At 53.3% G+C, this 20,669-nt stretch overlaps 1 protein-coding gene across 2 annotated transcripts in view; it reads left to right on the forward strand.

The window, feature by feature from the left end:
- SEPTIN9 (septin 9) overlaps positions 1–20,669 on the forward strand; it is a 101,892-nt gene that overhangs the window by 28,941 nt on the left and 52,282 nt on the right. For both annotated transcript variants that reach the window (XM_086473867.1, XM_086473868.1), the window contains exon 2: positions 14,193–14,852. In XM_086473867.1, the coding sequence (XP_086329993.1) occupies positions 14,193–14,852 (660 nt within the window). The remainder of the gene's footprint in view (positions 1–14,192; positions 14,853–20,669) is intronic.

The following is a 20,669-nucleotide window of genomic DNA, read 5'->3' on the forward strand; positions in this document are numbered from 1 at the left end:
CCCAAAAAAAACCCCTAACCCAAGAAATAGTGGAGATCTGGGGCCGCGGTGAAAGCTTATCCAGGGGCTGCCCGTGTAGAGCTATAGGCTGGGACGACTCCACCGCCTCCTGGTGAATCCAGCGTTGCCTTCGGGAAGGAGCGCGGGGGTGTTTTTCCTGCTGGGTAGCTGAGGAAGCCGAGAGCACAAGGATTCCTCTTCCAGGTCAGGCAGGAAACGGGTGGCAGGGCTGAGGTCTCTGCAGCCCTCCTCCTAAGGTTTAGCCACATTCGTGTCCTCTCTTTTTTTTTTTTTTTCAGTCTTTGGGCTTTCTTCAGCTGAAGTTGGGAGCGGAGGGCTTAGCAGGAAGCTGAGGGAAGTCACGTCCCTTCGGAAGTTTGGGACTAGCAAGAGTTAGGACGCAAAGCAACCCAAATACACCATCAGTTTGGCACTCGGGGTTCAACGGCGCCTTTGTAACTGTCCTTCGGGAACTCGTGAGCTTCCCCACCGCAGGGCTCCCGAGTGCTGATGTAATTACAGCCTTCCCTCTCGCCTGCCCCAACTGCATTTAAATCTCTGAAGAATGAGTAATTCCCTACTTGGATATGATAAAGGCACTGCTGTGAGCCCTGGGGCTGCTTGTTCGGGCTGTGTGTGCTCCTCCGTGGCACCGAGCCGCTCTGCAGTGCGATTTATTTTTATTTTTTTTTTAGTCCATGGAGCCTCTTTATAGTTCCTGCCTGTGCAGAGGGAGAGGCTGGGGAAAGCTCTGTGCATCTGCAGCCAAAAGGTCTGGCCTTGCCCTTGAGCAGGGATCCGGGCTACTGTTTCACAATTTAATTAGTTTTCTGGGTTGCATAGCAGCTTCCCAAGAACAAGACAATTCATTTCTAGCCTGTAGGGTTGGAGATGCAGTGTTCACGTCTGTTGGGTGGGTATCTCAGCCCCAGACAGCCGGTGGCCAAGCAGGAAAGATCAGCCAAAAATACCACGGAGCAGAAACACCAGATCACCCAGCAGCCAGAGCCCTCTTTGTTCTTCCCGGTCACACGCTGCCTGCCCTCCCAGATCACCCTGGTTGTTCCTGCCTCCTTTCCTCGTAGCATCCCTCACTGGCATAGGACCGACGGGTTTCTTGTACCTGCCGGGTTGCAGAAGTTGGGGAGTTGCAGGTTTGGCTGTGGGCTGCTGGCGTGAAAGCTGCCAGCCTCCATGAGCCCGAGGAGGATGCAAGGGGCCTTTGGGAAGGGGTATGGGATACTCGATTCCAGTTTAGTTTCCAAATCAAAGGAACACCTGAGAGGAAAACACAGCACAGCAGAATGTGTTCTTCCTTGTGCCCAGTAACACCATGGGGATGGTCGCATCCAGGCAGCGGTACGTGTGTCCACCTCACACTGAGCCAGCTGGTCCTGCAGGGAGGGCACTAATCCTGTTTATTTGTCTGGCAAGAGATTCCTTGTCTCTAATAGGGGAGAACATTATTAAGTGTGTGGTTTGCCAAGATTTACAGAGTATAATAGTTCTGCCCCTGGGTTTATAGATTTTGGTAGGTTTTCAGAAGTGTGGCTGTTGAGCCGCAGTTGCAGCAGCACTTCCCAAGCTCACCTCTGCCTTGGAGGGGACTGCGGGTCGCTCAGCTCCTCAGAGTCTCACACATGGACCCCTGAGCGACGAGGAAGGGAACCTGTAGCAGTAAATCAACCCAAGTGGTGGGATCCTTGTGCAGTGTGTTAACGTGTAAACCCTAAACCATCCCAATCCTGTTTAGGTTGGGTGATATGGGAGTGTCAGTGCCTGTGATGTTCAGCTGTGGAGAGGGGCGGCTGTTCCTGCTCGCAGCTTTGGTTGGTTGTGATGATGCCCAAAGATAACTCTGCAACATGGTAGTTGTCTTCCTGCTAAGGATTTAAAGCACTGTGCACTCACGATCTACTGCCTGGTAGTAAGACAGAAGAGATGTGCTCCGGGCCCTCGTGCCAGTGGCACGTGGCTGCTGCCGAGCGGAGTCCCAGGGGTAACCGAGGCACATTTTTGCTGGTAGTCACTGGCGGTGAGTTGGCAGCAGCGATGCCGAGTGCTCTTTGGCTTTGCCGATGCTGTCAGTCAACACCAGATTCATTTCCTCATAATGTTGAAACACAAAATGTCCTAGTGGGTGCAAGCTGCAAACGATGCAATGCCGAGTGGGGCTGTAAGTGCGCGGAGCAGCAGGGTGGTGCGGTGGGGTTCAGTGTGATGTCCAGAGCTAGAGACTGGGGGGGACGCAGGCTTGCAGCTTTGCTCTGGCAGAAATCATGAGACAGCCTTCGCTGGTGGTTCTTAATCCCCGATTTACCCATTCCCTGTAGCCCAGCTCCCTCGGGGAGCATGTTCTCACTGATGGGTGAGCCTCAGCAGTGCTGTGGTCTGAGCATTCGTGCAGTGCATGGAGCTGGGCACTGAGGGCAGGGAGCCTCTAGCCCTGCCAGGACATGTTGATGCTGATAGGAAGGCTTCTCTGGTTATTTTTTTTTTTTTTTTTTTTAATTCCTCGCTATTGGACACTTTCCCTATAGACACACACTTCTTCCACCAGCCAACACAGGGTATTTCTAGTATTTCAGCCACAGATTTTGTCTCAAGGAGGTACTGACTTGTACTAAGTTATGTCCTGGTTTTAAGGGTCATTAAAGACAAAAAAACATTAGCCAGGTTGTTTTCAGGAGGAGGCCGTATTAGAAATAGGCTTTTCTATGTCCATGAACCTCATGGGCTCATCCTTAAAATTTGCTTGAGCAAATGCCCGGGATGTCTCTGGGACACGTGGCTGCGCTGCGTCCGCCGGGCTGCTCGGGGCTGGCACGCCTGCTGCCGTGGGGAGCAGCTGCTGCCCGCGTGCTGTGGATGCTGGGACTCAACCTTGCTGCTAATATTAGCAGGAACGCACTGGAGGGATGGTTGCAATGTTCTGTGGGTGATGTGGCTTGAATTCAATACGGTGAAAAGCCTCGAAGAGGGGATGTGCTTTGTGTTTGTGTAAACATCTCACTGGGGATTCAGGGTCTCTCCTGTAAGCCCTTCCTAAGGGTTTGCAGGATGAGCGCTCGCCTGGGCTGACACGCATGGGAGTGGGCTGGGAGTCTGGGTGTGTGACTAACGGTCCCACGTGTGCAGAGCTTCAACGCCTGGAACAGGAAACACAAAAAGATCCATTAGATTATATCTCGGATCATCCCAACCCTAGGAGTGAAGCAAAGCTCCTAAATGTCAGTTGTTGGATTTCCTGGACCGTCCCTCTAAAAATTATACTGCAACTAGTCTCTGCGGGCACTCTTCAGCCCAGAGTGGGGAGAGCCAGTACCTCCCTCCCAGCTGATCAATGTAGCATGCTGCTCCAAGATAGCAAGTCACCTCTGATACCCTCAAAGACGAGCTTTACACACGCTTCAGAGGGTTTTTTCTCTTTTTTCTTATCTCATTTCTAAATCTGAGACAAAAGGACGGGGTGGATGGGAGTTTTAGGCCAAAACAGCGTGTGGTGGGAGAGGCAGGAGCCAGGGGAAGGTGCCTGTGGGAGGGCAAGAGTTGTATCTTCCCCTGAAGGACTGGCCTTTCATGAGCAGAGTGGAAAAAGCACATCTGCCTGGTTATAGCAGCAGAGACCTGCCATTGCGGGTTGTTTTTTTCCCTATGTATATTTAGTTCTTTGGGAATACAAAGGTTGTGAGGGAGTGGGAAAGGGAAGAACAGGACGTGGATCTCTCTGTCCACGTGAGCTGGGCTCTGGGGATAGCCTCTGGCCCCTGTTAGGGTGTAGGATCATCCAAAGGTCGTTGTTTATAGTCATCTTATGCAAGGAGGGCTGGGCTGCATGTCCTTGGGGATGGGCAACCACTGCAGCATGGAGCAGTGTCTTTGGCTCTGTGTCAGTATGGAGAGTTTCCAGTGTTGGCTGGTACGGGTGAGCTCTTGCTGTCCATTTGAGATCAGTCTTGGGCAAAGTGAGGACAGTGTCATGCTAATCATAAAGAAACCTTTTAAAAGTGCCTGGGTGGGAAGGGACAGAGAGAGGATGAGTCTTTACCCTGGGGCCAGGGCAGCTACTTTGCTGGTGCCTGGATGTAAGTCAGAGTTTTGGAGTGTGTACACCGTGCTGGCTCTTCCAAGTGCTAGACAGTCTCTGGGATCGTGGTAGCATCTTTCCCTTAGAGCCTCACCTGAAATATGATCGTTCTCCTGCTTTACTCTTTGCTCATTGCCTCTTGGTGGTTTACGGCAGTGGAGTGAGTAGGAAGCACCTCTAGAACATGTTGGGTCATGCCTAATAGATTTGAGTGACCATGACTACATCTCTTGGCCAATACATGCCAGGGAACCTGCTGCTAAGTGAGAGTCGTGGCACCTCTGGGTGTTCTGTGGCCTCACTCTCTGGATGCCGGTTTCATTTCTGTTTTGCAGCCCTTCATTGCAGGGAGCTGCTCAGCTCGTTTTCCCAGGAGCCAGGACCCAGACAGCAGCAGCAAAAGCCTGGATGGGGACTTGTCATAAATCCAAAGACAATAATGGAGACTTCAGAGCCTGTGATCACTCCAGATATTCGTGTTTCTGACTCTAATATTTGATATGTAAGGCAATGTCTTTCTGCAGGACCATTATGCAGGCTCTTTCCCTCTCCCAACCTCCCTCCCTCCCTACTCCTGCTGTAGTGAGCCCTGGCACCTTTGTGGTCTTCAGAAGTGTGACGTGGAGGCAACAAGCCAAGTAACCCTAAGTCTTGGTTAAGCTTGTTTGAAGCCTGTAAAATGAGTCAATGAGTCTGAGTCCAGTTCCTGATGGGGATGTGCCTGTTTGGTGGGGGTCAGGGGAACTCTTTGTGGGACAGGGGTGGTCTGTGATGCCCTTCAGCATGGGGCTAGGGTTGTGTCCTGGCCACCTCTCACTTCATACCTGCAGGGTATCATTTGATCCTTGCAGCCCTCTGCTTCCCTCACAGAGGCATCAGCAGTTTGCTCCCACCTCCTGTGTGGATGCTGGTGCAGGGGAGCTCTCCTTGCTCCCTTCCCTGCTGTGCAAATGATGCTGGTGAAGAGTAGACCTTGGGCAACAAAGGGTTTTACTGTTACCCTCAACTTATTCTGAAAATCTGCCACCAGATTAATGGAGCTCTTATCTCCTGATGGCTGTGACTCAGGCTTTTAGTGTGATTGCTTTTGTGAGGTTGCTGGATGGACTTCAGCACTTGGGTCTCCTGGGGACGCCTTTGGAGCGGTGACCCAGGTGCAGGGTCTGTCCAAGCTGGCTCTTGGCTGGTTTGCATGCCAAAAGGTGAGACAACCTGGGTGTTAGGGTGGTTTGCCCCCCTCCTGCATCCTCCCAGTGGTGCAGCAGATGCCCTGTTGCTGGCACCCAAGTTAGGGCAAGTTGGGGTGGGGTACCAGCCTGTTGTCTGGGTGTAGGCACCGCCAATGTCAGGCAGCCTCCTGTGGATTGCAGGGTAGGGGACACCGTGACCACGTCGGTCTCTGCCACCATCCTCCCAGCAGCAGAGGTGGCAGCTTGAGTAAGCGTCACAAAATTGTACAGCGCCTTGCTCCCAGTGAGTTGGGTGCTCTCCAGCTTGTCCCAGCCCTGGGACTCATGGCAGGGGTTAGCGGTGAGGGCACCAGCACACAGCATCACGGTGGCGCTGATCTGCTGGACTGGTTTGGGAGAGAAGGAGCATGGTGAGGAGTGGGGTTGGGACTTAAGTTTTTCTTTCATTTGGTGCAAATATGGGGAAAACGTGAAAAGGATGGATTTTGTTGTGCGGGTTTTTTTGTGTTTTTTTTTTTTAAAAAGCATGTTTAGTTTACCAGGGAGGAGAAAGGAGGAGGGTTCTGCTCTCTGCTAGCCTTCAGGACGTTTGGACAACTGCTTGCATTGCAGTGCTGGGTGTCCCCTCCAACAGAGACGCCAGAGCTGGCTGCAATGGCACCAGCAATCAGCAGGCAGCGCAGGCAGGGCTTGCAGGCAGCGCTGCGGGCCTGAATGGCTCCCGGGCCATTATCCACTTTTTACCCTTTTCTGTAGCTTTTTAACCATCCTGTTGCAATCACTTAATGATTTAATCACCCAGTCCCCACCACCGAGGCTGGTCACCCACCTGAGTCACTCTCCAGGTCCCTGCGTGGGCGTTGGGAGTCGTGACTCATGGGGATGGTGTCTGGGTGCTTGTGGCTTCCTACACCTGGTGCGGTACCAGCACCGAACCTGGTAGCACGGGGCGGTCTGGGGTCTGCAAGGCCACCTGCATCATGCGTTTTCCCTTCTGGGTAAATATTTTAAGGCTTCTTAGAAATATTAGTGAACCAAACCAAATCTGCAGTCCCCTGGGAGGCGCACAGATTTATTTCTCTCCTTCCTCCTCCCCTTATGAAAGGAAACTGGAGCACAGACCAGAGGCAAAAGCTGCAAATAGCCTGTGGCAGAGCAAGTAATGCAATCTGCTGGGCTGGATACCCTGTATTTTATGTAATTTTCTGTACAAGTACGAAACGAATATAAGGGCTGTAAAATATACTGGTCTGATCTGGAAGCATTTTGCTGAGGGTTAATGGTTATATAAACCAAAGCGTAACGGAGAATCAAAGCTAAAAATCTTTCTAGAACTGCATTACAGGGACTGGAAAGCTGGGATTTTGAATTAATCTGAGTATGGATTTTATTTTTTTCTATTCTTAGTCCTGACTTTGCTTTTCTATGTTCATTTCTGGTAAATGAAGGGTTTGCTGCATTAGTCTTAGGCTGTTTTGGAGCTTACTGCGTGTGAGTGAAATGCTACTTGAAAAGCTTTGGTTAATGTCAGAGCCCTGAAGTTGCATTTATCCCTGAATTTTCTCCATAACTCAGCTCTTGGTACCATTTGTGCAGTTCAGGAAGGCACTGCACATTGTCAGCATATTGCCAGTGTTATCTTCTAAACACTATTTGTGTCAGACCATGCAATCTGTTGCACCTTCTTTTGAATGCCATTTGCAAAATCAGAAAAAGGATTTATTTGTGCATAAACCATTCGTAACCTGACCCAGGATAGCATGAGAGTCATGCTACTACAGCAAATTGTTGGTTTATATATATATATATATTTGTGTTTATCTGTATGTGTTGCAACAAGGTTGGTTTATTGGTAAAAGAAAGGTGTGAAACTTCCTGATGCAAGCACAGGGAGGGGATCCGGCAACGCTGACTTCTCTTCTCTCTTAACGTTGGATGACTGGTAGCTTCAGGAAATGTGGTTTTAAAGTTTCCTGCCTTCATTTCTCCAGATGCAAGAGGGGATCAAAAATTTCTTGAGCTGTTTTGAACTGTTGGTGCTCTCACAAAGTCCTGCCAGCGTGTGTGGCATTGCTTGCTGCCCACACTGCCAGTGAATTTCCCATCTCAGCCCCATGTTTTTGACCCCACTGATGGGCTCAATGCAGTTGAGAGCACCTTGTTGTTGAGGATGGGATAGAAATATCCTGCCCTGGCCCTGCAGCAGGGCTGCAGCTCCCTTACCCTTCTGCCTCAGGACCTTTAGGTTTTATATGCAGCATATATACACTTTATAGATACATGAAGAACATCCTACTTGTCCCTGTGACTGAGCCTTTAGTTCACTAAAATTCATCCACCTCTGTTATGGGTGGCGGCAGCTTTTCAATGCCATCACGGACAGTAGGTTCAGAGAAGTTAAACCCAGGTGGCCCTGTGGTAACGTGGGCGAACACGCTCTTTGCACTTGAGTTGGGCCAGAATACCGCTGTGAGCATCCTGCTGCCTGGTGACAGGGGTCTGGGAAGCTTTAAGGGCTGTGAGAGGTTAATGCTGTGTTGGGTTTCCAAGGGCTCCTTGAAAGATGAGACCTGCAGCCTCCCCCTCTTTCCTCCCCGGGAACAGGAGGTGACCATCTGGTAGCAGTTTAGAGAAAGTCAGCGCTCTCAAACGGTACCATTGTATTGTGTGAAATAATGGGGCGCCTGGCTGCCCTGGTGCCATAAGGCTCTGATGTGTCAAAAAACTCAAGAAAAGCTTTCCGTACTTAAGCAAGCAAGCAAACGTAACCCCTGGGTTACAGAGACCACATGAGGGGCAGAGGATGTTTAATGGGAAGCAGTTGGGCGCTGCGGCCACGGCAGAGCCCGAGGCTCCAGTTGTGAAGCGGGTCCCGGAGGAGCCAGCGTCCCTCCCTGTTTATTTTGGTCTCCTCCCGAGCTCTGTGCATAGAGGTTTCCTTGTATAAAGCATCCCCTTGACTGTTACGGGGGCATTCTGTTTAGAAAGGGAAGAAAGAAGGAGCAGATGTTCCCTTGTTGACCACCCCTGGGTCCCACTGGGTGCTCAGAAGCCAGGCTGCAGAGTGGGATGAGCTGCGGTGGACGGCGTGCTGTGTAATCCTGGTGCTTCTCACCAGGAGATATGGAGCCCTTGGGTGGGAACCAGAGCCTTTCATGGCATCTGGGCACCCTTGGCTTGGCTGCGACCACCAAGGAGGGACTCATCTCCTGGGAGAGGAGCGCGTAGATAGGAGGCCTCGGCCGTGCCGCTTGCTTGTGACTTCTCTGGAAAAATCTTGGCTGTTGTAGGAGCTGCTGGGATTTGAACCAGACCTCTGCCCTGTCTTCCCAATTTGCAAGATCCCTAAAGAGCAGCTGTAACTGGTGGCGTGTGACCTGCTGGTGCCTGGCCATGGGGTGACCGGGAGGACGCAGTGGCCACACTGTGCAGACATCCCCAGTGCTGCAGCACAAAATAAGCACCAAAAAAAAAAAAAGACACATAAATATTTTGCTACTTCTTAGGCTCTGTGCTTGCTTGGGGAGCATCCGAGCTGGGGATGAAGGCATGCATTTCTTGCCCCAAAATACCTGGCTGGCAGGGACCATGTTTGGGTCAAGACTGCAGGTTTGCAGGAGCCGTGCGCAGCCAGGAGAGCTGCCTGCAGCAGGTGCCATCCCAGAGAGCCCATGCCACCCCTCATTTGCCAGGACTAATACTGTTATTTTTTAAAGCTGGCCCTGCAGAGTGGGGCCATGGCTGCGTGGTGCTGAGCAAAACGCCGCTGCCTTGAGAGGTTTGCAAAGGTCTGGTCCCCAAAGGGACACCGCAGTGAGTGTTTCCCAGGCCAGGCACGATGGCTGTGGGCAGGGACTGGCAGAGGCAGAGGTTGCGTTTGAAAGGAAGCGCTTGGAAATCTCATTTTAGGGGATTTTGGCCATTCTGTGCTGTGGGAGGCAAGTCACTGCCTTCAGCAGTGGTGGATTGAGCCAGAGCTACCTGAATTGGTTTGGAATTGGTTAAAAGGAAGTGAGTGTCGATGATAACGCTGTTTTGTGCTCACATCCCACGGCACAGGCACCTCCAGAGGAAGAGAAGGAAGGGCGATGCTCAGCACCTCCACCTCTTTCCCTGCCAGCTGCCTCTGACGCCAGCCAGCGGATCGGATGCGGCTGGTGGGGCTGGGGAAGCCCTGCTAGGGCTGAAAATCCCCTGGAAAATATCACAACCTGCAGCGTGGCCGACCTGGACCTTGCTTGGGGCAGAGACACCTTGGCCCAGGGTGTCCAGGGACATGTGGACCTGGAGGCCGATGGGGACCCAGAGCATTAGCCACATCGGCTGGTGTGGGACCCGGCACCGCGCGGGTGGGAACGGGGCGCAGGGCCCCGCAGTGCTGCCCTGCCTTCGGCTCCTGTTGTTGTAATGAATACGCCAGCTTCCCCGCAGGAAGCCGGGAGGAGGGTCATCTGGAGCAGAGGCTGTTTACTTTCCTTTCTTGGCTCTGGGCAGGACAGGCTATTTTTAAGCTTTTTCTCTTTTTTTTTTTTTTGAGAGTTGTTTTCCTTCCTGAGGTCCTCTCTTCTCTGTGTGAGGAGCGGGAGAGAGGCAATGCCGAGCAGGGAGGCTACAGCCGTGCTTGGTCACACCAAGGGCTGCCACTGCTGAAGGAGGCATCCCTGAGGATCACGTTCATGGCAGTGGGTCCCTGTCTCAGAGGTAGAAACACAAACCCGGTTGGTCACAGTCCCTCTCCTTTCTCATTCCTGGGATGTTTCACCTTCTCCAGACTGCATTGGACACAGAGCAGTGGCTGAAGGTACTGGAGGACAAGCTGAGTACCGAAATCCCTGTGCAACCAGAGGCAGGAGATGGACTTCCCATCCCGCAGAGAGCCACGGGTGGGAAAGCTCTCGGCTTGTCCCCAGGCAAATCAGTGACACTGCTGGGGAGGAATGCCACTGGGATCTGGGGGTCCTCGTGATTTTTCTGAGCTGCTTCTAACCCTCCCTTAGGGTGGTGGTTCCTTGCCCAGCCAGCCTCTTGGTACCCCCTTACTGCCTATTGGGACCACAGCACTGGCATGGGAGGTGTTATTTGGATGGCTTGAGTCTCCTGCAGCTGTAATCACGGTTTTGCAGCTCTTCCTTAGGCTTTTTGAACCCCTTTGTGTCTGGACTTTGACCTTTTTCTCTTTTCTGCTTCAGGGCCCAGAAAGACTTGGAGAAAAGCCATTTTTGGGTGTTGTATTCAGTCCAGCCTTTCAGTAAAGGCAGGGGATGGCTGTGCTCCAGAAAGACCATGCTGTTGGCATTGGGCAGGTTTACCCCAGTCTTGGGGCACTTCAGGAGGTTTGAAGTCAAAAGAAAGGGCCATGTGCAGTAGCTCCAGCATTGCCATCGAGTGACCGACCACCCGGTCACTGATGCTGCGATTTCTTTGGCAGTAGCAAATAGCAGGGGGACTCAAAAGGAGCTGAGATGCTGGAGGTGGTTCATGCGATGAACCCTGGAGGTCAGCAGCGCTGTTTGTATTCAAAGCTTGTTATCAGGTAAAAAAGAAATCCCCAAACCACTTGGTATTGAGATATTTCCAGGGGGATGTTCATTAAGGAAAGATGCTTGCCAGCATTTCCTTTGCTTTCGGGTTCCTTGAGAGCATTTGCTTTCAAACTGTTCCTCCAACACATCTGTCATGAGGTTATTAGGCTGCTTTGTTGAAGGGAATAAATGGAGACCGAGCTGGCTGGCTGGAGGAGTGACAAGCAGGTTTTAAAGGCCTAATGTGGACAAAACTGAGATCCCATCCGTCAGGGAGCTGGCAGCGCCTGGCCAGGCCATGGCCTCCACTGCTCCTGCCCACCCGGCTTTGCTCAAGGCCAGAGAAAGGCTCCCCATCGGGTTGTCCCTTCCACTCCCTTTGTTTTCCTGAAAAATGCAAACTAGTCTTGACTGGTGCATTGTTTTAAACTTGGGATTTTGGGGAAAAATAGCTAAAATGATATTTTCTGGTTTGATGGAGAAGGAAGGTGATTGAAAAGTCAGTGCTGGAGAATCTGAGCTTCAGCTCAGTTTTAGAAACCTGAGAGTTATGGACACCTGGGAACAGCTCTCAAGTGTGGGACTTCTTTTGGATTAATTGTTCTGGGGGGTGCTGAGAACTGAGACTTAGACACAGACCTGTGAGGCATGAGATGTGCCAAGCACAGATCGCAGGGCAGACATTGCCACAGAGAGCATCTCGCCTCTGCACGTGAGTGGTGAGATGGCTGGGAGGGCTCTGTGGGATTTGGAACACAGAGCAGATAAAATGGAGGAAAAATGTCTTTATTTTTCTTTACTGCCTCCCTCCCTTTTTCTGCCAGTTTCTGAATATTTTTGAGACGCAGGACAGACCATTTTGTCACTAAGAGCCCCTCATGGGGTCCTTCCTGGGTTTTGCATGGTGGGTGCTATGTGTTGTGCTTCGGCGCTTTCCTCTCTTCGTAGCCATAAAGCGGCTGAGATGCTGTTTCAGTCAGGTTAATATTGAGGGTGAATCGCCCTGTGAATCCCTCCCTGCCCTCACCAGCCAGGACCCCTTCCTCAGGAGCCTGTCCCAGGCACCCGTTGCTTCCCAGGAACTCGTGCCAGGGTCTAAACCACAACTGGTGGATGTGGGTGTGTGTCCATGCCCATGTCTATCTGTCCCTGAGCATGGTGGGGCTTCCGTGAGGAGCTTTTGCTGGGTCCCTAATATGGAGCATCCTGGGGAGGCTCTTGGTCCCAGCCCCTGCAGTGCCCATTCTGGCTGGTTTTGCAGCCTGGTGTTCATATTTAGCAGTTTTTTGGGTATTTTCCTCCAAAAAAGGGAAAGCAGCCCAAAGCCTGTGTCCTAACACTTTGACCTGTGTGCCTCCCCATTGTGTGGCTTGTCCGACACGTGAGCCTCAGCTCTGAGGGTCTTGCTTTCCTCACCATCTCCTTTGGGCCCCCTCGGAGCTGCTGCCACGGGACGGGGCCATAGCTGTCCTTAGCCCCTGCTGCCCAGGACGGAGGCAGCCGCATCTGCTGCCCGTCCTGCCTGGAGCAGGGGGCCGGGTGTCAGCAGCTGTGTTTGCAATCTGCTGGCGGAGCAGAGCCGGGGCGGCTGCCACGTGGACGGCCCCCCTGTCCCACCGGCTGGACCCAGCTGCACCAGATGGCTCCTCTCCAGCGAACGGATGTGTCCGAGGGATGGAGGGTCCCCAGGCCCTGTCCCAGGGGGTCGAAGCAGCCCCATGGAGCAGAGGAGGTGCTTCCTGCGTGGTGGCTTTTCTCCAGCTCCACCCCAGGGGTGGGTGGATGTCCTGGGATGAGGGAAAGCTGTGCTCTAGTCTCCCCCCCTCACTCCTGGTGTCCTGTGTGATCTCAAGCCTACGTTTTTAAAGACTAGATCTCACTGATATCCTGTTGATGTAAGGGGTGGGTGACTCATTACTGATGGTTGCGCTGGTCGTTAGCAGTATGGCTGTCACCACACCAAGGCTGTCACCGCACCGGCTCAGCTTCACTTCATGGGAGCTCCTTTGGGACTGCAGAGCTGTGTCTCATCCTGCCCTGTCTCCGTGCCTGCCTGGGTGCTGCGGGGCATGTCAGTTTGGACGGGATCCAGCAGTAGTTCTCTGCATTCCGCCCTTTTCACACGAAGGTCAGCCTTTCGTTTCCACCTGGCTGGCTCCTGTGCGGAGCAGGGGGTCTGGTGGGCTTAAGGGCATCTACTTCTTTAAAGCGGACATGCTGGAGTGAGGTGGGAAGAGCTGCATGGAGGACATGTGGATGTTCAGGCATAAGCCTGGACGTGATCAGGCAGCTACTGGCCCTCAGCTGCATGGCTGGGATGGGAGCATCACTCCATGGATGGAGGCTACCTAAGGTGATGCTTTGTGCCCCCAAGCTGAGGGTCTGACACCAGCGTCCATCAGGTTTCCTCAGACACACTCCTAGCTTGGGGGGTTTGGGGGTTTCCCTCTTACATAGCATGCCCAGCTGGGTAGCTCTGCATGCTGAGGGGGACCCGTGTGACGGGCAGAGCCGAACGATGGGCACTTGCCTGAGTGCTGCTCCACTGTGTGGGAGTGACTTTGTGTGTCCACTCTGCTGCAGCTGCGAGCATGGGGGCAGATCCTGTGCGGTGCTGGGGCTCAGTGATGGCGGGACTGCTGCTTGTTCAAGTGAAAGTCAGAACATCCAATGTGATGCTCCATCCATCCCTCTTTGCCTCCTAACTGCCCCATTGGTAAAATGGGAGTGACAATGTTTAGATTTTAGGATGTCCCTAAGGCCTCCCAGTTGGCCCCTTCCTTGTATCAGGATCTCATGTCAATGTTTTCCAAGCAATTCAGTCTTTGCCTCAGGTGATCTCTAGGTGCATTTTAAAGGATATGAGCTTCTGTGGCTGCCACCTTTGGTTTTCTTGCTGCATTTATATGAATTTGGTGCTTTCCCAGGATTGTTTTCCCATTCCCAACTTGGATTTTGCTGGCAGCACTCACTGGGAAGCCTGTGTTATATGTGTGCATCCTTCAGACATGAGAGGGAAAGGGAGGTGTTGGGAGCTGGATCCCTGGGTGCCCCTAAATCCTGTGCTGTGCTCTGCTCTTCCATGCCATGACAGGGCCCTCTGCTACCCTCTGGGCATGCATGGGGTGCAGGTGGGATGGAGGGGAGTGTGGGGGTGGTTTCTACTCTGGGGTTGGATTTCCCGGCTCTGGTTCCATTTTTGTTACTGGGTTTGTGACTTGTCTGAAGAGACAGAGCCTGGCCCTCAGTCCCTACGTGCTTTAAATGGGGTTATGAACCCTCAGGTGAAGGAGCAGAAATGGGGTTATGACCCTCAGGCAGCGTCTCTAAGTGTCTCATGAGTTGCTCAGGTGGATGGTAACTAAACTCTGAACTCATTTTCATGTTTTTCAGCTCTGAAAAGATCTTTTGAGGTTGAGGAGGTAGATCAGTCTTCAAATTCCTCCACTCCACAAAGACGGACACCAAACCCCCTCCTCAGGTCCACTGTGTCCAGCTCCACACAGAAGTTTCAGGAACTTGGCGCCAGGAATTCAGAACCATCTGCCAGACATGCAGACCCCACAGGCCAAAGATCACCCAAGCCCTCTCTGAGGAGAGTGGAGCTCTCTGGACCCAAACTGCCCGAGCCGGTGTCCAGAAGAACAGAAATCTCCATTGACATCTCATCCAAGCAGGTGGAGAACTCCACCTCAGGGTTGTCGAGGTTTGGCCTCAAAAGAGCAGATGTGCTGGGGCACAAACCCCCCGAGGCCACCCCAAGGAGGACTGAGATCACCCTCGGCAAGCCGCAGGAGCCAGGTCTCCGGAGGGTGGAGGCGCCGGCTTCAAAGATCCCCGAGATGCCTCAGCGAAGAGCCGAGACGGCCAACGCTTCTGTGCCCGACACGGCCACCAAGCGCGTGGAAATTCAGGTAGCAAAGTCTGCCGAGGTCCCAGCCCCACTGTCACGGCAAGCAGAGAGCTCAGAGCCTCCTCTGGCCACCCAGCCTTCCCAGGCAGAGCCAAAGCCACAGCCGGTGCTGATGGAGAGCCCACCAAAGAGAGAAGAAGGTGAGTACAGCTCCGGGCAGCTGCTCGGGTGAGGCGTTGACTGATTCCTGCCTTCCCCTTTTGCTGCGGGCTCAGAGCCCACGCAGGGATGCCAAGCGTTGTGTGCTGATCTTTCAGCTCTGGTGGTGATGCTTTTTGAGGCTGGTCTTGGATCTGTGCTCAGATGTGTCTGCATACATGGCTGTTATCCTTGGGTTTATCCTGGCTGAAAGAGCTGTCAGTTTGAATAAAAAATGCTATCAAGCCTATAAGGAAATAAAAAAGAAAATGCCAAAAGCGCTGGATGCTTGCAGAAGATGACAATTCTGCCAGCTCGGGCCCCGTGTGCAGACTCACCCGCCTGTGCAGTGTCTGGAAGAACCTCTGAGGTGCTGGAGAGGCGGTGGCTGTGGAAGCGTTGTTGTGAGGGCTTGTTGTTTAGTGTTGTTGCTGATGGTTGTGGGGCAGAAACCGCCTCTTCATTAGCAGGAGTCAGGGGTTTTTTTGGTCTTGGAGCCAAAGTCTAATAACATCGTGGACCAGAGCCACTATTAAACTGGAGCCCTGGCTTATATTAGCTCTATCTTGTTTTCAATTAATCCGGTATTAAAGCCAGCTTCCCTCCCCCGCCAGCCGTCATTTATTTTCCCTAATGTTTTGGAGATTTTTTTAATTATTTTTTTCTCTTCTGGCCTGTTAATTATTTTTCCATTCCCCATCACCCATGAGGTCTATCCTGTGAGGGATGTAGCGGTTGGTTGGAGGGCACCACCTCCCTACCCCACCCTTCGCCTCTCCTCAGGGGTTGTGGGATGGCGTGTGGTAGCCAAGCCAGGACCTGGGAGGTCCGTGCCTGGCCTTGGAGCTGGACCACACTCCCTTGTCTCACCCCACCACGGGGTGGTCCCTTGCTCCTGCTCCATTTCCTCTCCGTGGGCGCAGCCCTGCAGTCACAGGGCAGTAATGGGGTCTGCGGAGAGGGCAGGTTTTGGCGTATGTGTGCATGGTCTAAAATCAAATCAGGAGTCAGTGGTGGAGCTGATCTTGAACCCGTGAGACTTGAGTGGGTTTCTTTCACTGTGCATGTGTATGGCTTAGGTGTGGCTTTTCTAAGCTGGCTTTTAAAGAGTGGCCAAATGCCTCCAGCAGGTACCAGGTTGGTCCATCTCCAGCTGGGCATGGCTGAGCTCTAAGACCCAGCCCAATGATGGGGTTCAGCCTGGGCTTCTCTTACCGGTTGTCTGTCCCCAGCCACCGTGTGCATGATGCCAGGAGATCCGTCTTCTTCTATAGGTGGGTGTTCAGCCTCGTCTTGCTGGGTTTGGCTGCTTTGAGCTTCCCAAGCTCTCAACCGTGATGGTTGGGCACTTTAAAAGCAGACGACCATTTAAGCTGCTGAAGCCCCCAGCTGCCTGGCAGGGGAGAGGGAGGCCTCTTTGCGTTAAAAAGGACTCCAGAAGCCCAGGACAGCTGCTGGGGATGAGTTTTGTCCAAGAGCCCAGCTGTCTGGCATCTGCCTTGCAGAGCGAGCCAGCCCTTGGTCCGGGTACAAAAGGGGCTTTCAGTCTCAATGCCTCCAAGAAGAGCCAGGAGACGAAGTTGCGGCAGTATGGAGGGTTCCTTCTCCCTCCGTGCTGACGCAGAGCCCGGAGTCACTGCTCGAGCCTGTGTCCCCTTCCTGGTCATCTCCAACCTTCTCCATTGCCATGACTCAAGGTTGCCCTGGGCCGCTCTCCTAGGACCCCGTTTCAGGGTGCTCCTCCCCTTGGTCCGCAACACCCACCCTGGAGTGATGCTGGGAGGGGTCGATGGCATGTCTTCTTGTCACTGGTGTAAGTACATGGAGGAGTTCTGGGGAGGCTGCGCAGGGACCCCCAGGGAGCCTTGTGGATGGGTGCAGGCACGTTGCTGAGCCCCACTGCAGCTCTGGCTCCACCACAACCCCACAAGTGAAAACATTGGCTCCCTGATATCTGCAGCAGAGACAACATGTGGCGTGAAGTCCCGCTCCGTCTCGCTGCTCCCAGGGTTTGGGACACTTGAGAGATGCTCCCATGGCACTGGACGCCCCTCAATCCTGTCGCTCGGTGGCTCTCCACTGCAAACAGCTGAGCAGAGGATGCAGGCAGCTGCCTCCAGCTGCCCTCAGCCATGTGCTGGGACTTGCCTTCCCCCAGCTGCTGGGGCTCAGCTGCCTTGTCCTTCACCCCTTGTCCCGCTGCCGAAGGTATGCAGGAGAGCGTGTTGTGCAGGAAGAGGCTGGTTGGAGACGATGGGCAATCTCTGAGAGCTCAGCAGTTCAGAGCAAACCACAAAGGAAAGGAGTAATTACAGTGCTGAGCTTTGTTAGGGCAGTGTGGCTGGTGGCATGGGCTGAGCCTGCTCTGGAGCCGTGGTTCTCAAGGTGGGAGGAGGGCAGGAGGTGTCTTTGTGGGGCAGAGGAGCAAGAAATACTGCTCCCCATCCCTGTTCTCCCTCTCCAAGTCTTCACGCTCTCCTGCACTCCCTGGGGAGCATTGGCTGTGCTTCTGTGGGTTTGACATTGAGCTGAGCCATTGGTGACAGGGAGATGGGACATGGGTGCACATCGTGAATGCGATGTACCACTGCACCAGCATCCTGGACAAAGCAGGACTTTGTGTCCCTGAGGTGGCTGATGCTCCACAGCTGGGACAAGGAAATGTGATGGGATGATGGGGTGATGTGGACTGCTATAGGTGGAGTCGTCCAGAGAAATCTGAGCAGGACTGTGCAGTGGGTGTAGACAAGGGGAGAATATGCAAAAGGCAGGAAGAGGCACAAGCAATTAAAAATAAACACAAAAAAAAAGGTGAGGGGAAGTGCTGTTTCCGAACCCGTAACCTCGGACGTGGCAGGAGTCTGTCTTCACTGCGTAGGACTTACCAAATCTTAATATCCAAATGTGACCGCCTGTGGGTGCTGATAACCGTGGCAGCGGTTCAATCCTGGCCCTGAGGCACTGGCCCAGGCTGGAGCTGGTGGCCGAGGCCATTCCTCTCTTGTGTCAGTGGGACAGGTCTGAGGAGGGTGCATGGTGCCCGCAGCAGCGTGACTGGAGCTGGTTCCTCCCCGCTGTGCTGTGCTGTGGATCCGGCATGGCAGGAGGGGCTGAGGTGGGTGGCTGTGCCACAGGATGCCATGCCGCTGCCTTTGCCTGGCAGCTGGGTCCTGCTTCCGTGGTGACCCTTGCTGGTGTTGCAGCCAGCAGGGTGCTGGCTTGCTTAGCTTCCATCACCTCCTGCTTCTGACCCTCTTCTTCCTCCCTGGCTTGTTCGGGAGCAGTGGCTTTGCCTGGGGTGTCCCCAACGGCCCTGGGCAGTGGGGCAGCCCCACCAGTCTCCTTTCCACTGTGGCTGAGCGAGGCTACCCAGGACAGGAAAGGGGAATTCTTGGGAGAGCATCAATACTTCATCCAGAGACATCCACCAGCCCTTGACAAAGGAGGGACCTTGGGGGCTCCTCCCGAGCTGGATGTGGGTCAGGCACATCCTCAGGAAGAGCCGCGTTGGGTGCATCGTGACTAATCCTGCCGTGTCCTCCTGCCTCAGCATCCCCTCCCACTGGTGCCTCCTGTCACTGACTCTGGCGTTGTGTGTGTGTGGTTGAACGTCTTGTTCTTCTGTTATTCTTCATGCCTTGCAGCATGGTGGTGGTTGGGGGTCGGGGGGAAGACATTATTGGTCTGGGAAAAGTTAGTGTTTTCCACTTCAGTTTAATACTTTGTCTCTGCACACACACACCCCCACCTCCCCCATCCCCGATCTGAACTTTTTTGTATTTGGGGTGAAGGCTCAGTCCTGGGATCTCAGGTAATGGATTAGAAGCAAGCCCAGATGAGATGTGGAAGCCAGTTTGATCTGATGATCCTTTTTGTCTCCGCACAAGCTGCTGTGGTCACAGTGCCTAGGGCCCCAGGGACAGCACGCTGCCATCAAGGCAGGCTCTCCACCACGGCCCTGCTGCCTGCTCCTGCCCTCACTCCATTTTCCTGCTCTTGGCCACTGGTAGGGACACAGTTCTCCTCCCTTGTGGTCCTTTTTTGCAAGGGTGTTCTGGAGCTTTTCAGATAAATCAAGGCAGATAACAATGAATAATGGGAACACTCACTTAAACCAGGGACTTGACCTTCGTCTGCAATAGCTGTGTCCCACCACACTGGAAAATGGTCTGAACCATCTCTGAGCTTTCAGCTTTTTTGGAGTCTTTGTCCCCCATCACTGCCTGATGCCCCTCTTTGGAAAAGCTACGCAGGGTGCCAAGTGCCTCTTAAAAAGCAGCAGGGTCCCTCCTCCTATTTTGCTGCAGAACAAGCAGGATGACACCAGGAGAATGAAGCAATTTCTCTTCTTCACTTTTTTTTTCCAGCCTTGGACCCCTATGGAAAGCCTTTTCTTTAGAACTTACTATTTTAGTGGCTCCGTTAGAGTTGAGCTAAAATTATAAAACTGCAAAAAAGAGAAAACTTTCAGATCCACTGAGCTCCTTGCAAAGGACATGTTCAAAAGCCGGGGAGCCATTGCTGCGTGCTGGGGAAGCTGCAGTGGGGCTGCAGCCTGGTGCCACCCTGCCAGCCTCAGACCTCAGTCCTGCCGTGGTCACCCAGGGACACAGAAGCAAAGCCACCCCAGCCTTGGGGTGACTTTTCTTCTGTGCTGTCCTGCAAGGGTGACGCCAAGCGTGGGGCTGGGCTGCCTGGCTGGAGCTGAGGCTTAGAGGGATTTGGACGACTGTTAACACAGCGACGCTCCCTGCGATGAAGAGGCCAGGCCTGAGTGGAGATGCAGTGAGTAATCATTTCCAGCTCCCCGAGCTGCAGTGCAATTTAACTGTACAAAGAGATTAAAGCTGTAGGGAAACATTTCCTTAAAACCAGCTGACACATTTGGGCTAGATTACGGGTAGTCTTGTTGTTGTTGTTGTTGTTGTTGTTGTCATTATTTTTAACGGGAAAGTGCCTATAATCCCAGATACCAAATGGAGGGGCTGAGTGGGAAATACAGATTCCCAGTTTGTGAACTCGGGTGCCAAAAATGAGATAATCTGGAAAAATGGAGGCCTGCAGCGCCAGTGGCTTGGAACGAAGGAGCGGGAGCATGTGTGGGGGAGATAATCACGTTACATGGTGGAGATGCTGCCTGATCTGGGATGCCACGTGCACGGCCTCCTGCCCCCACAGGGAGGGCAGCAGGGCAGCTGGGCGCTTTCTGCTTTCCCCCTCCCACCGTGTGCTCTGTCCCTGGCTGTGCAGGGAGTGGCCAGCATGCCCCAGTTCCTTTCTGGGGTGTATTTTGGGCACTGAGGATGTCAGGAAGGAGGCTAGGTGCTGTAGATGTGACGGTACTTCTGCTGCACACCTTGACCCCCACCTCGGAACGCTGTTCCCAAACTCATTACGTCGTGTTCAGCTCCAGTCACGTTGACATTCACATGTCCCCTTCTCTGCGTCCGCGTGGGCACAGTTTGTACAGACACCATCATGGTCCCACGTGGGTGCTCCAGCCACGCAGGATACGCCCCAGGCAGCGAGCCTGCCTGCTCCCAGTCTCCAGCGCAGGCAGCCAGACCCAGGTGCAATCACACAGAGAATTCATTTGCCCGGTTGAAAGTCCCTGAGGGCCCGTAGGAAAAGCAGTGATCTCCCCAGTGGAGATTCATTATGCGAAGGAACAGTTTCCCATAGGAAACGTTACAGTTCTCACTTCCCTTCCCTGCCTCCTGTCGTTTGAGACCAGGAGAGGGCAAACCCATGGATGCTGGGCTGCAGAGTCCTGGTGCTGGGCTTAATGACCTGGCAGATCTCTTCCATTGCTGGATTGG

Source organism: Leptosomus discolor, chromosome 15 (genome assembly GCF_034619465.1).
Source record: "Leptosomus discolor isolate bLepDis1 chromosome 15, bLepDis1.hap2, whole genome shotgun sequence".
Lineage (NCBI taxonomy): Eukaryota > Metazoa > Chordata > Aves > Leptosomiformes > Leptosomidae > Leptosomus > Leptosomus discolor.